General features: G+C 48.7%; 1 protein-coding gene across 1 annotated transcript in view; it reads left to right on the top strand.

The window, feature by feature from the left end:
- The window catches only part of ARHGAP10 (Rho GTPase activating protein 10), a 324,116-nt gene extending 309,067 nt beyond the window's left edge, over positions 1 to 15,049 (top strand). The window contains exons 21-23 of the mRNA XM_044224902.1: positions 4,617 to 4,769; positions 5,950 to 6,041; positions 14,313 to 15,049. Of these exons, the coding sequence (XP_044080837.1) occupies positions 4,617 to 4,769; positions 5,950 to 6,041; positions 14,313 to 14,401 (334 nt within the window). The 3' untranslated portion in view covers positions 14,402 to 15,049. The remainder of the gene's footprint in view (positions 1 to 4,616; positions 4,770 to 5,949; positions 6,042 to 14,312) is intronic.
- The last annotated feature ends 2,254 nt before the right edge of the window (positions 15,050 to 17,303 follow it).

The raw sequence follows: 17,303 nt of genomic DNA, 5'->3' as shown, positions 1-17,303 counted from the left end.
AGGGGCAGCAGGAAGAAGGATACAAATGTTTTTTGATGCTTAAATTTGGGAGGTAGTGGGAGAGGACACTCAAAATATTTCATTATGTTTTAGCAGGTAATAAGCTTTTTATTCTTAGAGTATGCATCATTTCTGGTTTTTAACCCAAAGACTTTTTTTTTTTAAACCAGAATTCTCCTCTGAACCACAGCCAAAAAAAAAAAAAAAAAGAAAAAAGAGAGAGAGAGAGAAAAGAAAAGAAAGAAATGGCCCGAATATTTTCTCAATTCTCCCAAAGATGTTAATGTGAGGAATTCTGAAGTCTGAAATCTTAATTCTGCTTACAAGTCACCAAATTTGTGTGTGTGGTTTCATGGATGCTAGTAGAAGATGCGTGACTCTTGGTCAAAAGACTGATCCTACTACAGAGCAGTAGTAGAGTAACAGTTCCCTGACTCCTACTTCCCGCAGGCTAATGCCCCATGGGCCACATGATACCTGCATGCGAGCTGTTGTAAGGGAGGAACCTGGAGCTTAGGAAACCCACATCTTTTATGCTGGGCAGTAAAGCCTGCTTTTTTCTCCAGGGGGAGACCCAGTCTCTATCTTCCCATGCTGTTTGCTCTGCAGATATCCTTGGAAAGATAGTCTAGAACAAAGGCAGGCAGTGCGTCTCTGCTCAATAGGAGCGCACTACACAAGAAGCCGTCAAGAATTGTCTTCCACCATGTGGGTAGCTGGAACCACTCTAGTTGTATAGAAGAGGTGTTAATTTTATGTACCGGGATGCCTTAGGGCTTAATTCTCTCCGAGGGCTCAGGATGAGAAAAACTGTGAGACCGTTCCTGGGGGCTGCCATTTCCAAAATGCCCTGTGTTTTAAATCAAAGAATAAACAGCAAATATCAGAAACAACATTTTCCTCTGCTGTTTTTTGGGAAAACAGAAGTAGTATATTTGAAGCATTGAATAAACAGTTGACCCTCGAACACTCAGGTTTGAGATGTGCAGGTCCATGTCGATGTGGATTTTTTCAGTACAGAACAGTAGTGTAAATGTCTTTTCTCCTCATTACGATTTTCTTTAAAACACCTTTTCTCTAGCTTACTTTATCTTAAGGATACGGTACATAATGCAAATGTAACATACAAAATATGGGTGAATTGACTCTTACTGGTAAGGCTTCCAAAGGTCAACAGAAGGCATTTGGGCAAGGGTTAAGTTTTTGGGGAGTCAGAAGTTAAATGTGGATTTTTGACTGTGTGGGGGTCAGTGCCCTTAATTCTCACATTGTTCAGGTGTAAACTATAGTTAAAAAAGATTCTGAACTTCATTACAAAAAAAAAAAAACAACCCTGAAATAAACAAACAAAGGATCCCACCAAATTCTGTGGAGGAAGTAGTTTATGTAAAGAAGCTAATGCTTACAATTTCTTCCCTTCAAAAAAAATTCGGGCAGTTTGCTTGTGGGAAACACCTATGAAACATGTCGTTATCGGACCTCTGTTGGCTGAGATGAGAACTCGTTTTAGGACTTTCTATTTACTTAACCACTTCTTGCCCCCCTCCTCAGTCCTTCCCAGTGGAGAAACCTGTGAAAAGTTTCTTGTATCCAACCCAGCAGCTGTTCTGTTTGTTTTCCAAACTTTGTTTTGCCATGTAGGTCTCCTCTTTCTGATTCTCCATGTGACTTCTGATGCCTCCTCCCCATAGACACTGTTTCCAGACTTGGGTTTTGCTACCTCTTTTGAATATTCCACCTCACAGAGTTTGTGGCCGTGTGGGATTCTGAAATCCAAAGGAGAAGTGACTGGCTCAGGCTTCTGAGATACTGTGGGGAGAACCCAAGAAACTGAATACAGAAGCAGGTCTCAGTTATGTGGGTGTGAACTGGTGAGTGCTGGGTCGCTTAGCACACCTATATATTGAAGGGCATCAAAAAGATCACAGCACACAAACAAAAACAGCTGATGTTGAGAACTTGACCCTGAACAAGGATTGCTGAGTCTGCATCCCTGTTTTGGGACAGGATGGAGAAGGCCGAGCTAAGGGATGGGCTTAGACTTAGAACACCTGCTATACCAACAATTCTTTCACTTTCCAAAAGGAGTGCTTTTCCTTTACAAAAAAGCAAACCACTTAAAAAAAAAAAAGAAGTGAGGATTAAGTAGATAATAGCTATAAAATTTATGATCTTTGTTTTTAAAGAGCCTTATAAGTATAGTCACCATTGTTACTTTATCTTTCATCCTGTAGCTGTCCTCCCTCTCTGCAGATGGATGGCGGTCATTTAATCACTCGGCTATTTATGACCTGAAAGAGCCGATGGGGTGGGGTAAAACATCTCATCTACAGCCACCACCGCCCTCCCAGCACCTTGAATAATTGCTGGGAGATGAAATGGCAATTGTTTGGCTAAGTGCAGCCTTAAATTCTCTGTCAGAGCTTCAGTCACTCCTTCCTCTCCCTTCCTGATTAGTAAGACACCACTTAAGATTCATTTTCTGATAAGGCGATACAGACCATTTGAGATTTATAGATTTCTTTGCTTGGTTATGAAATAGGTTTTTTTTTTTTTTTTTAAAGGTTTTATTTATTTATTTGACAGAGAGAGAGAGAGAAATGACAAGCAGGCAGAGAGGCAGGCAGAGAGAGAGGGGGACGCAGACTCCCCGCTGGGCAGAGAGCATGACGTGGGGCTCGATCCCAGGACCCTGAGATCATGACCTGAGCCGAAGGCAGTGGCTTAACCCACTGAGCCACCCAGGCACCCCTATGAAATAGGTTTTATGACTTCCACATGAATTGGCTGGATGGGGAGATTGTAAACAAATTGTTCAAAAAATAACATTTTTTTAAAAAAATGTGAGCCCCTCTCCCCTTTTCTGATCAAAGGATAGGAGACCTGCTCCTGTACTAAGTTATCTATCAAGTCAGGAATGCAATATTCCATGTACTCGATTTGTAAAATCCAGTGTTAGTTGTAGAATGGTTGTTCAGGTGTTCGTGGAAGACTGCACATGCCTAGCCCTCTGCCTGGCTCTGTGAGGTCTATGGAAAGAGTTAAAGTCCTGATTTTACCCCAAAGGTAAGAGAAATCTCAGAAACCATCACAGAATAACTCCTTCCAAGGTGCCCTCCCATTTCTTACTGGGCTGGGCCTTCAGAGATCTGTGACTTAGACCAAAGAAGAAGCATTCGGGGAGGCAGGCCTGGAGCTGAGTTGAGGAAAGGACAGATTGGGGCTGGCAGAGAGGTTGGGGAGCCTGAGAGCTGAGAAGAGACCTAGGCAGGGTGCAGGACCATCAGGAGAGCAGGCAGAGGGTAGGTTGGGGAGTGCACTCAGTCTTGGGGAGACGGATGGGGCAGACTGGGTCTCAGGTGGCTGAGGCTGGCTGGTTGAGCTACTTGAGTTGGAGGAATTGGACTGGGGGTTGAGCCAGGAGACCACAGTGGTGACCCAGGCATGAAGCAACGTGATGAGAAGGTAAAGAACGGAACAGCATGAGAGCTAGAGGAAGTAAAAATGGACAGAATTCGATATTAGCTCTGCTACAGAGGAAAGAAGCAAAGGTAATGCTCAGGAATGTGGAAGGATAAGGGAGCTGCTCACAGAAACTGGTTTTAGCTGAAGCGGGTGAATTTGAGGTGAAGAGCATCTGGGTGTAGCAGCCACTGAAATGCATGTGTGTTGGAAATGTAATTGAAATGAGCAACTTTCGTCACTGTGCTTTTAAAGTAAGCTTCATATGCCATAGTCACAGCCTCCAGTTTAGAGATAATTAAAGAATAACTTAATTCAGATCCATACCTATATATTGCATTCTTTTTCATGTTTAGAGGCCCCTCCGTGAGTCTGTTCCCTGACCTTTTTACATTAGCTTTTTTCTTTTTTCTTTTTTTTTAAATTTGCAAATATTGGGACACCTGGGTGGCTCAGTGGGTTAAGCCGCTGCCTTCGGTTCAGGTCATGATCTCAGGGTCCTGGGATCGAGCCCCACATCGGGCCCTCTGCTCAGCAGGGGGCCTGCTTCTCTGCCTACTTGTGATCTCTGTCTGTCAAATAAATAAAATCTTTTAAAAATTTTTGCAAATATTAGGGAACATTAAGGTCCCTAAAGATTTTTTTTCCTGCTCATGGGTTTCTCTTGTAAATGCTGTCTTTGGTCTACTCTAGAGTAATCTTGATTCGTAGCTGCAGTTTTGTCTGAGTTGCCCTGTGTATGTGACAGAGGAAAGGGCTTTAAACCTTGAAAGGCCATGGGTTAAGTTCTTGGAGTGAAAGGTCATAAGTTGGACTGTAGATTCTGACACTTTCCTTATAAGCAGAGAACATGAGCACCTCAAAGTCCAAGTAACTGGTCATGGCAGTTGGATTCTAGTGTCCTAATTAGTGAACTGATACGGTGCTAGGTTGGACAAGACTTGACCTTGTCCACATACCTGGAGAAGTATGAGGCATCTCTCCTTTGGACTGTGGTTCTTGAGGCTACAGACCTAGTGAGAATTCAGTCCTGTTCTGGTCACTGGGGGAGATAAGGAAGCTATCGTCTTAGCCATTTGGGAATGGGGTGTCATGTATTTGGTTTTCTGTGGCTTTTATACTATTAATCCTGTCCTTCGAACTTCTACCTACAGCCCCTGCCAGACGCGATCGCCCATGGTCCAGTGGCTTAACACACAGTCCCCGACCACACCGAGCTGCAGCCCGGCTGTTACACCTCCTTCACCCAAGCCCCCTCCTTCCCCCCTCTCTCTGCCTGCCGCCATAGTGGACAAGCCGCTGGAAAGGTATGGGGTGTGGAGAATGATGTCGAAGACCGGGGCAGCACCCAGGCCCGATCAGCCTGAGCAGCTTTTTGTGTTCCCCACGTGAAAGTGGATGCTCAGGTTCTTCAAGCCTCCTGGAGCTCATGCGTGACATTGACCACCTTGTCTTAGGCGGTGCTTGGTTCAAGAGCAAATACATTCTCTGGAGAAGTTTGCCTTATGTGAGAGCTGCTTGAATCTGCTGTCCTCCTCTATTTTGTTTGGTGCTTCTTATCCATTGATGAAGCCATTTATTTTGGAAGAGCTCATTATACATGAATATAAAGTACTTTTTTTTTTTTTTTTAAAGTGAACAGGATCCCAGGAACATTGGTTAACATGGCCATTTAATGGGCCCATTGTGCAGAAGCCAAAGGAGCTGGCCTAGTAAGCCCTTCATCCTGGGTGGTCGGCTGAAGTTCTTGTCTTCCCTGGCTTCCCCCACTCCAGTGAGGTGGGGCACTTCCTTCTGCTTCAGTCTGCATCTGGCTGACACCATGGTCTCCCTCCTCGCCTGGCCTGCTCTTTCCTCAGAAGGGCACAGAGGGCATTTTGACAAGCAGCGAGAAGCTTATTAGCCTTGAAATGCATTTTGGAGGCAGACGCAAGGGGGGTCAAATAGAGAAGACCCGACTCAGAGCTACAAACTCCTTCCAGAGTGGTGTGGAAGCAGACTGTCCTTGTGGACAGATTTCCACTGTGCACTGCCCAAGTCACTTGGGACACGTGCGCCTCTGCCCTTCGCTGCTTCGCCTTCTGTCTCAAGATAGGGTGCTTTTCCTAATAGAGGAACACGGTGCTTAGAAGTAAACACCCTGTGGCTCCCATAATGCTGAACGATAGGAAAGGGCATTCCACCAGGCAGAGAGGAGAATTAGGTGATGAGGTTCAGTGAAAGCTTCTAGGAGAAGCTCCCTGAAGAAAGATTTGAATTTGAAACCCATCATTTACTTGAAAATCAAGGGCTGTAGCTGTGCCTGGTGTTCATTTCACTGCTATTTGGTTGGTTGGTTGGTTTGGGTTTTTTTTGTTTGTTTGTTTGGAAGTTGTCCCACTGGTGGTATGTAAATGAGATTTGGGAAGGGGTGGGTTTCGGGGGAGGTGAGGTTCCCCCTCCTGGTTTCTCACATTTTAATTTGTGTCTTTCATGTTCCCTTCTTAGCGTTGTCAATCGGAAGGCTCGAGCGGTGTATCCATGCGAAGCAGAACACAGCTCAGAATTATCTTTTGAGATAGGAGCAATTTTTGAGGACGGTAAGTGTTAGTGGGAGCTCCGTGGTAGCATATGTTCTGTCCTCCCTCTGAATGTCTACAATCCAGAGTAAGCAGTCACTGGTTATGGGGCTGTCAGGGGCACACGTCCATCCCTTGACCTTTGGGTGGGAGAGAGCTGGCCCCGTTGGCTGCCAGGAACTGAACACCGGTGGCCTGGAGCAGGGAGGGCCATGGAACTCCACTTCTGCTTTCATCTTTATGATTCTCCAGCCCTTTGAACTCTTGTGAATCTTCGTTTAGGATATCTTTCTCCTGATGTAAAGAAGCTAGTGCCATTTGGAATTAAGAAATACGTCTAATTTGCATCCTTTGTTTTCCTCTCCCACAGTCCCCAGCCAAACCTCATAAATGCGTCAGGTTTGCCAAATCTGCGTTACAGAAGAGTACTCTTGTCAAAAATGTTGGTTTATAGTTCCCTTCCCATTCTTATGCTTTACGTGATTTTTGCTCATTTGGATAATGTGTGACTCTTAGGATCTGGGTATTGACTTTGTGTATTGGATTTTGTCTGAGTCTTTAATATTCACACGCAAGCATTTAGGAGCTCTACCTGGCTTAATGTTTCACAGATTTCTCCTATGGTTCATTGTTTATCTCATTTCCCCCTCTCCTGATTTCTTCCTTAACAGTCTTACTCATTATGAAATTCACTGGTTGCTGTGGAAACAGTGATGCGTGTGGGTGGAGCTGCCCAAAAGAGTTCTGGGGAGGCAGTGAGGATCTTATATGTTTGAATGGAATGGTCGGTCAGCCAGAATGTCTGGAATATGTGGAATATATCAACACAATACTTAGTGGTATATCGTCAGTCATGCAGTGTTTGCTGGCGATTCTTTTTTTTTTAAATTTTTTATTATTTATTTATTTGACAGAAAAAGAGATCACAAGTAGGCAGAGAGGCAGGCAGGGGAGGGGGGCGGGAATCAGACCCCTTGCCAAGCAGAGACCCCGATGTGGGGCTTGATCCCTGGACCCTGAGATCACAACCCGAGCTGAAGGCAGAGGCTTAACCTGCTGAGCCACCGAGGCGCCCCTGATTGTCTTTTTTAGAAAGCAAGTTGCCTGTTTGTTTGTTTGTTTAGAGAGGGAGGGGGAGGGGCAGAAGGAAGGGGAGAGAGAGGGGATCTTAAGCAGGCTCCACACCCAGTACGGGGCCTGATGGGCTCGGTCTCATGACCCTGAGATCATGACGTGAGTCAAAATCAAGAAGTATCAGACATTTAACCAGCTGAGCCACCCCAGCGCCCTGCCAGTCACCTCATTTAGATACATTCTGTCTGTGTGTGGTATGTACTCTTGAGAGCCAGGGACTCCTGATAGTGCCAGAAAACAAACAACACTCCCACCAGAACCCCACATATGACAGAATCATACTTTATGGAGGAATTTTGTTCTTGGAGTAGAAGCAAGGTCATTCCTCTATCACCGAAACACATATACGTACGATTTTTGCGAGAGTGTGGTAAAATATCCGCCCTACTCCAGGCCTGTCGCATACTGGCACACCACAGGGTAGGAGACAACGCTGAGGCAGTAGTGTCGAAACCCACCCATTTGAGAAATGATGGTGAGTTTTTACGTCGTGTGATTAGACCTGATTGGGAGCTTCTGAAATCGCTGTATTGGGATGTATTGTTCATGAGATATTTACCTTTGTAGAAGGTATATCTGTGAGAATGTCTTTGGCTGCAAGTAACAGAGACTGATACAGCGAGTTCTCAGTCACGAAAACGGATTGGCTCTTACGGGGATTAAGTCTGGAAGGTTTGGTTAATTCACATTCTCAAAGATAACATCACTATCACGGTAGGTCTGTCTCTTCTGAGCCATTCATGGCTTGTGGTCAGGGGCCTCTGGCCAGCTTCCCCAGTGGGATGAGATGGCTGCCAGTCCAGACGGCATAGCTGTGCTGGACCCTCGCGGAAGGGCATGCCTCATCCTTGTGTTTTTTAAGAATGGGAAAACTTTCCCAGAACAGGTTCCCTAGTTTACCTGTCCTCATGTTTCAGTAGTCAGAACAAGGTCAGATGCTCACCCTAAAACCCATCACTGGCCAGGGCTTAGGGCAATCTGAACCATGGGGGCCCCTCCTCCGGGCCCACAGAAATGTGAATGAGGGTCAGGACCTCAACCAAATCCAGTTTCTGCCAGCATGGGTAACAGGGGAAAGGCTAGCAGATGTCAGACACGAGAGACTGAGCTTCTCTACCTCTGACGTCCCTAAATGATTTGCAGGAGACACACACCCACCCACACACACACACACACGTCATTATTTTGCTTAAGATCAGATTGGCTTTTCTACTTTCCCTGTACCTTTGGACAAGTTCTTTAAGCTCTCTCTGGATCCAATTCCCCATCCTCATCTTCAAGGATGCCTGTAAGAGTGATGTGGTGTCAAGGTAGCCTTTGGGGCCACAGATGTAGGTGGGGCTTTGAGAACAGCACAGATGTCCACGGAGGATGTTGCCAAGCAGGGAGCCATGCTTGGTGCACTGTGGTGTGCCGTGGGTGGGCTCAGTGCTGCCTCCTTCAGACCTGGTTCCCTGGAGTGCTGGAGACTATCTCTGTCTGGGTCACTGGCTCAGTGGTTCCTCAGTCCCTCCCTCAAGGCCAGCTGCTTTACACCTGCCTTGTTGACATGATGCCACCTTCCCTTACCCAAGCACGTGAGCATCTTATTTTATGTGAGCACCTTGTCCTGTGTATGCTCCCTGCAGTCCTACCACAGGTGCACAGAGAAGCATGGCCGACACAGAGGAGCACATTCAGAACCTACACCCTGACACTTGCTGTGTCTTAGGGCTAGTTCTTAAAAGGTACAGAATGTCAAAGGCTCTTAAATAGCATTTATTCTTTTTACTCTGTATTTTCATCTCTGTGTGTAATAGATCTCTTAGCAGAAAATGCATAATTCATTGTGTGCTTCCTTAGAATGTGTAGAGAAGCTCTTCCTTGAATGGTTTGGGGTCTTCCCTTCTGGGGACTGACACAGAGTAGGACAGATGGACAGCTCATCTGGTCTCAGCTTCCATGAAGCAAGGTAGAGCTCCTGGTGGCCACTGTGACAGCACTGGCCATGGGAATACAACCAGGACCACCTCCTTTGTGCACACCAGCAATACTCTGGCCTCCAACATGTCTGAGACCTTCTTCTGTGTTCACTTGCACTGGAGCCTTAGCAGCTATCGTAAAGCCTCTTGCAGGGTAATCCCCTTTTGTACCTCATATGGGCAACATAGGAATTTGGTTTATGGCATCCAGTGGCCTTTGGTAAAGACAAAATCCAGGTTAAAGTGGCCCATGGGCTGCATCATCGGTAGTTCTGTGATTTGTAATATATATGACAGTGAGAAACCCTGAACCAGAGTGTGGAAGAGAAAGGGATCTTTAGTAATGACGTAGCTGGATAGTTCTTCCTTGCTCTTTTCCTCTTACCGTGTGGATCTGAACATAAGTTTTGAGTTTAAATTCTAGGCTGAAGATTGATCTGTATCATAGACACATGAATGCTTAGCCGTTGTTCCGGGGAAGTGCCTCCCACATCCCCTAGGGAAGGTGATGTTGGTGAAGTCTCAGGGCAGCCTCTATTCCTGGGACTGCCATATGGACCTTCCCTTCTCTCTGGGCCTGGGCAACTCCGGAAACACGTTTGCTGGGTGTCCAGTCAGTCCTGCTCTCTTTCCAGATAGGCGGTCCTTCAGCTGGCAGATGATCAGAGTGGGGAGTGGTGTCCCTCCGTAGGCTGCCAGGCATGACTGGAAGGGCCCCCTCCTGCCCCTGGTGGGAGGGTGTCTGGGAGCTGGCCATCTCTCAGCAGCGCTTCCCAGACTGTTCATTTCCATGTGGATATGTGACTGAGCCAATGCTTTAGGGAGCAGGTGCAGCCCAGATTAATCTTTTAAAACTCTGGGTGATTCGTTTTAAAGGTCTCAAATATGTAAAGAGTAATCCTTGCAGAACAATTTAGCATTATCTTGGCAGGTTGAATCTGAACAGACCCCACAACCCAACAGTTGTATTCCTAGAAATATTCCTAACCTTTGGGAATCATTACATGTTAAGTTAAAAAAAAAAAAAAAGTGAGTGCCAGAAGGCTCTATTTAATGTGGTTCTGGCCAGGCTCAGAAATAAGCAAAATAAACAGCATATTATTTTGAGATCTGTACATGCGCGATGAAGCTGTGTTTTCACCATAGCTGGGGTAAGAGAATGAGATACAGTGTTCAACTCCTAATGAGCTCGAGGTGTGGGGGGCACCTAATGGTGAGGATCTGGCAGAGGAACAGCTCTGTGTCAGTCATGCGCTGTAGCTCCCTGGTGTCCACTGTATTATGATGATGCTTCATAACACTTGAATATTTGTCATATGTGTTGTTTTTATTATGCTTAAAAAAAAAAAAAAAAACCCACCCAAACCAGAACTGAGTCCATATTCTGTTCTGAAGAAAGCTTCTTGAAAATTATTCTTGTAACTGGCTTCCATGCCCCTGTTGTTATGGGATGGTAAATGAGGATGCCATGGGAAAACCACAGTGAGATTTCACCTTGTACCCATTAGGATGACTGTTATCAAAAACACAGAACAAAGCAAACATGAGCAACGATGTGGAGAAATCAGAACCTTTGTGCCTTGTCGGTAGGAATGTAACATGGTGCATGTAGCTGCTGGGAGACGGCGTGGAAGTTCCTTAAACACATGAGTCACAAGGTTACCATTCAGTCCAGTTCCATTTCTGGATGTGTCCACAAAGACTTGAAAGCAGGGACTCACACAGGTGTTGGACATCCACGTTCACAGCTGCATTTTCACAGTAGCCAAAAGGGGGAACACCCGAATGTTCATTGACAGATGAGCAGATAAACAAAATGTAGTAGATAAACGTATAATGGAATATTCAGCCATAAAAGGAATGAAATGCTGAGACATGCTCCAACATAGGGGAACCTTGAAGGTATTATGTTAAGGGAAATAAGCCAGTCACAAAAGGCCAAATTGGGTATCATTCCATTTATATGTAATATCTATAATAGGCAAATTCACAGAGACAGCAAGTAGCATGGGGGGTCCCAGGAGCCCGGGGAGGAGATTCGGAGTTAGTGTTGAAGGGACAGAGAGTTTCAGTGTGGGAAGGTGGAAAAGCTCTGTGGACGGAGATGGCGCTGGTCACACAACATTGTGACTCTTCTTAATACCACCGAACTGCATGCTTCCCAGTGATTAAAATGGTCACTTGTGTCTATATTTCATAACAATAGAAACAGTTGTCCTAGGGAGCACTGGTATAATTGTCATCACACAGTGACTGGGTTCCTCGGGATCTGTGACTCGCCCAGGGCCACACGGCTCATAAGTGGCAGGGCAGGGCCCTTTCTTGTGGTGCACAGGGTGTGGACGAGGTGTATGTGTGGCATCACACTTCATGTAAATTGTCTCATTTTAGTTTTTGCAGTAACTTCAAATGAGTTATCGCTTCCCCTCGTTTAGAAAAGAGGAGCGTGGAGGTCAGAGGAGATGAAGTAAGTCAACCAGGGTTGCTCAGTCCTGAAGGTGCCAGGGTTCCAGCCAGGACCTTGTTTCACTTATACTCACTGCCTCTTGGAGTCAGAATCTTCCCCCACAAAGAGGCACTTATCTCTGAAACAGCCTGCATTAGGGTTCTCCAGAGAAATAGAACACATGGGATGTGACTGTGTCTGTGAATGAGTGGATCGCTTTCTGTAGATAGCTATCGGCTCATGCAGTTGTGGGAGATGCACAACCTGCAGGGTAGGCCAATGGGCCGGAGACCCAGGGAGTAGTTGTAGTCTGTGTCCAAAGGCTGGCCAAGGGCAGGTACCCTCTCCTTTGTGGGAGTCTTTGTTCCAAGCACGCCTTCAACTTATTAGGTGAGGCCCACCCATATCATGGCCAGTTATCTGCTTTACTGAGTCTACTGATTTCCCTGTTCATTACATCTAAACATGTAGAATAACACGTGGGTACCATGGCCTCACCAGGCTGACACATGGAACTTTCATACTGCCATTGAAGGAAGTGGTTTGATCAGCCAAGTATATAGCTTGGAGCCTAGGGTGGGTCTTCTGGGATCTGATGCTCCCAGGAGCGGCTAAGTCTTCATACAGGTGATGAGACCCTCACAGGCCTCATCTGTAGCCTTTGAGCCACCTTTCCTGTGCCTGGGCAGGCCCAGCTATGGGTGCTTGGCTCTCTTCCATCCCCTTCCCAGCCGTTGGCCACTTCCAGGCTCTTGGATACTGTGAGAGTCTCCTCAGTCCCTTCTCTACATTGGTGACCTTTCTCTCGTGGCCTTTGGGGAGATGAGGGCTGCGAAGGCAGCAGGTGAGGTGTGGAGAAGACCCTTGGTCTGTGAGAGGGTTGGTGCAGGATTCCCGACCCTGCTTGGTTTCCCACATTTAGGCCTTCTTCACCGCCAGCTTTATGGGAAATTACCTTTCTTTCTCTTCTGTTCGACCCGTGTCTATTAATACCCACTCGGGGAAGAGTGGGCGTTCATTGTATATAGGAGGAGAAACAGTGAGCAACTCCACGGTGTTCTTCCATAAGCTCTTTTACAAACTCCTTGTAGCATTCCTCCAGGCCAAGTGCTGGTAACCCCATCTTGCAGGGGAGGAGGCTGGGCGGGGCTGTGAGGGTTCAGTCGTTCCCCAGGTGCACCTGGCTGTCATCTGTCTGCTGGGAGTCTCCCCTCCAGGTTGTCTGTCCTGAGCCCAGGGCCCCTTTCCATGGAGGCTCTCCAGGTTGCTGTTCTGATGGCATTGCCAGCTTGGTGGCGGGGGAGGTGGAATAAGTGAGAAAATCCTGCTCCGAGGACCAGTTCCAGGCTAGAAATCAGTGAGCGAGCAAAGAAGGTGACCGGCTGCTGGACCGCCCAGGAAGCACGTGCCTTGTTCATTTGCTTATTCATTCTTTAAACAATTCCTCATGTGCCAGGCATGATGCTGGGGGTCCCGGTGTCATGTTAGAACCTAGAGAAGAAGAAGGAGAGTCACAGTCAACCTCCCACCCTCTCTCTCTGTCTCACTCTTGCTCACACCCCCGCCCCCCCCTTCCCCCACGGAACATGACTGGTGTGTCCTGGGGGTGGCCCTGACCTAGTCTGGAGCACTAGGCTGGCCTTGGCGGGCAGGACGCCCCAGCTGCTCTTTGCAGGCTGAGGGGGTGTCATCCAGTCCTGAGTGGACGAGAAGCCTCGGAGCCGAGGGAGCAGGTGTGCGGAGGTCGCACGGTGGCCGCCACACACAAGTAGGTGACGAACTCCGTTTGGTTGAGCTGGAGTCAGCTTTTCAGAAGAGAATCAAGAACGTGTGGTGCATACCGAGGAAAGTACTGTTTAGTGCAGGTTTTGTGTGGTGGGCCCAGTTTCTGACACTGGGTAGTTCTTCTGGGGGGTGATCCCAGCTGTGTAGCTCGGCCAGCTCCGGGCCGTCTGTGTCCTTCCCTTTCCACACGCAGCTGCCACTTCGCTCCTGGCCCTGGCCGAGGCCTGAGTGCGGCTTGCCCACAGTTGGGGCCATTAAATGCTGCTGTATTTTACTTCCAATGCCTAGTGACCAGTGCCTGGACCCTGCGCCCTTTGCTGTTCAGTCTGCAGTCCTTTTCTTTTGTATCTGTCATGGATACTTCTGGACACCTACAGTTTGCCCCACACTGTGTTCAGATGTGTGTGGCCAAGGCCCTGACCGCAGGAGCACCCCATCCTGTGTGGCATAGAGACAGGTGCCCAGACATGTCCGTGAGGCCTGGGGAGTGCTGGAAATGGTCGAGGGAGTCTCCCCAGAAGACAGGGCATGTAGAGGTCTCTAAGAGGAAGACCACCTGGTGAAGAGGTAGAAGGCACCGTGTTGGTGGGGAGTAAGAGGGGAGGTTGGGGATTTGGGCAGGACCGGGTGTCTGTGCACCCGACCAGTAGATGCTGAGGTCTGTTCCTGTCCCTGCCAGCCTTTAAGCAGGGGAATGTCATCAGCTCCGTGTTCTAGAGAGTTCCCTGAGCTCCTTTGTGCATGGGGATTAGAAGGACCCAGACGAGAAGCTGGGGTACTGGTTAGGAGGCTGCTGCAGGAGGAATGATGGGGACTGTAGTGGCTGAGGGGCAGATCCACTTGTACCTGGCCATGGGCCCCCTTCTCTTCTGGTTGAGCCTTTAATGTACACAGCGGTGCAGTGAATTCACAGGAAGCAAGGACTTGGGAGTGTTTTGGTAAAAAGTGATTTCTCTTACTTTTCAGTGCAAACCTCAAGGGAACCCGGCTGGCTAGAAGGGACCCTGAATGGCAAGAGGGGGCTGATCCCACAGAATTACGTCAAGCTGCTCTAGTGCCTGGCCAGTGAGGCACCACGTGGACCTTGGCACCTGGGAACGGGCCTTCTGCCTCCAGAGCGGAACCCACAGCCACCTGGACACAGGAACTCCACATCACCAATGGGCACTCCAGGGGCAGGGAGGGGGACCTACTGCACGAGGCAGGGGCAGAGGACGTACCGCAGGGAACTGCTTCGGCCTGTGGAGCTGGAGAAGGGCGTCAGGATTGACAGGATGGACTTTTCATGTGTCAAGCCTTGGGACTTTGGACTGTGAGTTTTTAATTATCCTGTCCTCAGCCTGCCCAGCCTCCCCCGTGGTGACGGCTCCACCGGGCAGCTCCCTGCACACCTGCTGCTGAGATGTGAAAGGGAACTTCACTTACTCGTGGGGGTGTGTGCGGGCTGTGCTCTTGGCTGTGGTGGATGGGGTGTGGAGGGGGCTGCTGCTGGCAGGCGGGGAAGGGTCCAAACCCAGAGGGCAGTGGAGAGATGCTCCTGCTTAGACGGCCTCCCAGGGCCCCACATTCACTCTACTTAGAGCGCACTGGCGTATTTATAACAGGCTTCTCGTTGGTGCTTCTCACCTGTGTGCTGTTTTCCAGACACCACCTTTTTGCCCCAACTTCTCTGTAAATGAAATAAAATGTAATTTACTATTTGATTGGTGTGTGACAGTGTGGGGAAGAGATCATGGAACTCATTCCCTCTGTAATGTTTTATGATTGGGCACCCAGTGCGTAGAAATTCATTTTCCTCTGATGTTGGCACGTGCCCACAGGTAGAGTTTATCCACAAGGAGCCTTGCTTTTTCACAGCAGGCCGTGTTCCTGAGGGCGGCAGCCTTCTCTGGTGCGTGAAATCCTGGCTGGCCACCTCCAGCCCCCTGAACAGGCCTTCCCTTATGGCGTGTGTGACTCCTGAGTTGGAGTGGGGCTGGGGCTGTGCTCCCCGGTGGTTCGTGCGTGAGCTGCGTCAGGGCCAGGCCTCATGACTTGCTTCACGAGGCGGCTCCATTCCCCACCCCCACCCCCACCCCCCCCCGCCACCCAGCCCGTGTTCCCTCTGTTTGCCAGGCCTCAGCATTAATCTCTCCATCTGCCTTAAGCTGGGCAGTGGAGCAACTGGTCAGGCATCCAGACCGTTCCTGGAGGAGTCTCAGCCATGACCCTGCCCATGATGACACCCCTGCTGTGTGTGTGTCGGGGATGGGGGCGGCCACTGGGATGCTTCCTTCTTCGTCCCAGGCACAGACCAAAACAACTTCTCCCTCATCCCCTGATCTGGAGTCCTTGGAGTGTGGAGCTCCTTTTGAGGAGCCTCGTGTTCTGAAGCCTGCCTCACCCTGCTGTGGCGGCCTGGGGGTGGGTCTCTCTTCCCCAGAGGAGGGAGGCTCCTCAGCCCATCCGACTTTGCTCCTAAGAATTTGCTGCAGGAAGGATGTGTCTGCCGCCTCTTCCCCAGATGAGTCGATTCGAGAGCTTGCTGGTTATCAGGTTTGAAGTCACCTCCCTGGACCATGTTGGGTGTCAAGTTTGGGGTAAAGGGTATACAAAGGGAATGGGCCTGTTGAAAAGCATCCATGTTTTACATAAAAATAAAGACAGTCCAAGCGTGATTTAGTTGAAGAAACTGACCTGTGGGCCTAGGCGAGAGGCCTGAGATTGCCAAGGAGCCCAGGGCTTCTGGGCAACGGCCAGTCCAGCATTCTGTTTTCTGAGTTATCGCCTCCTGCTCACTGCGCTGCTTGGGGATATGGAAGGGGAACTTGGTTTATGAGAAGCCCTTGACTGATGTGTCCCACTTTAAGAAAGCCCTCTGCGGGACAGTGCAAAGGTCTGGGTACTCAGGGAGGGCTCAGTATAGCGCTGGGGGTGATCTGGCAGTTTTCCCAATTGCTAGATCCCCATGGGGCATTACAGACAAGCCCCACTGCACCAAGACCTGATTGATTTGCTTGCTTACAGGCAATTTCCATCCTTGACAGTGAGGTGCACCCTACCTGCTGTTCCCTGCCCAATGGCTGGCAACCCCCAAAGTGTGTTTACCACCCCTTACTTGGTCAAGGAAATTGCTACTTAATGACTACCTGTATGATTCTGGGTCAATTAAATTGACTCTCGTTCTGTTTCTTCCTCCTAAAATGAAAATGATAGCCAGAGGTTTGGTTTGGAATGATGTAACCCAAGTGGCATGCCCAGTGTGTGGTATGTGTTTAGTAAATGGGACCTGCCTTCCCTATATTGTTTCCACCATGACTCAATTGCACCTTCGGCATCAGGGCCATTTGTGTTCCATAGGGGGACGATGGGGTGGTCACGAAGCCCCAGAACATGCTGGGTGCAAGGGCCCCAATAGCCCCAGGATCTGAAGACCCCTCCTGTGGCAAGCTGGGGAGGAGCACCAGGAAGCAGCCAGGGATGTCTGTCTCTGCCAGCGGGACTGGTCGGCCAGCTTGCCGGGACCTCCAGGTAGGAAGCTCCCCTCTGGGTCTGGCCCAGAGTATACTTTGTAACGGGATCGTGAGGTGTTCGCTTAAATGACAGATTGTCTTCATTCCCCCAGATGAAAAATAGGGTGGATTTGTTTCTGTGTTTCTGCTCAGGGCATGGCCAGTTCCCTGACCATCTGCAGGGCTCTGTCCTCTCAGTCCCTGTGTTCATTGAGAGTCACCAAGGGAGCTTTGGCCAAAAGCAGACACTCAGATTTTGTGTTTCTGCTTGCCATGGGACTGTCTATGGGGCTTTCTGATTGCATCATCCAAGAGCCTGTTCTGGAAATCTCTGTGCTTATAAAGAAGATGCCATGTGAGATTAGAGCCAAAGAGCTTGTGGGGTTCCCCCTCTCCTTTGTGGTAGCAGAAACATCTGCAGTTGGGAGTGTGGGCTGTGGTGTGGGAGCAGTGGATTGTCTGTGCC

The sequence above is a fragment of the Neovison vison genome, chromosome 11 (assembly GCF_020171115.1).
Source record: "Neovison vison isolate M4711 chromosome 11, ASM_NN_V1, whole genome shotgun sequence".
NCBI lineage: Eukaryota > Metazoa > Chordata > Mammalia > Carnivora > Mustelidae > Neogale > Neogale vison.
The sequence above is the reverse complement of the archived record's forward strand: the minus strand, read 5'-3'. Positions and strand labels throughout refer to the sequence as shown.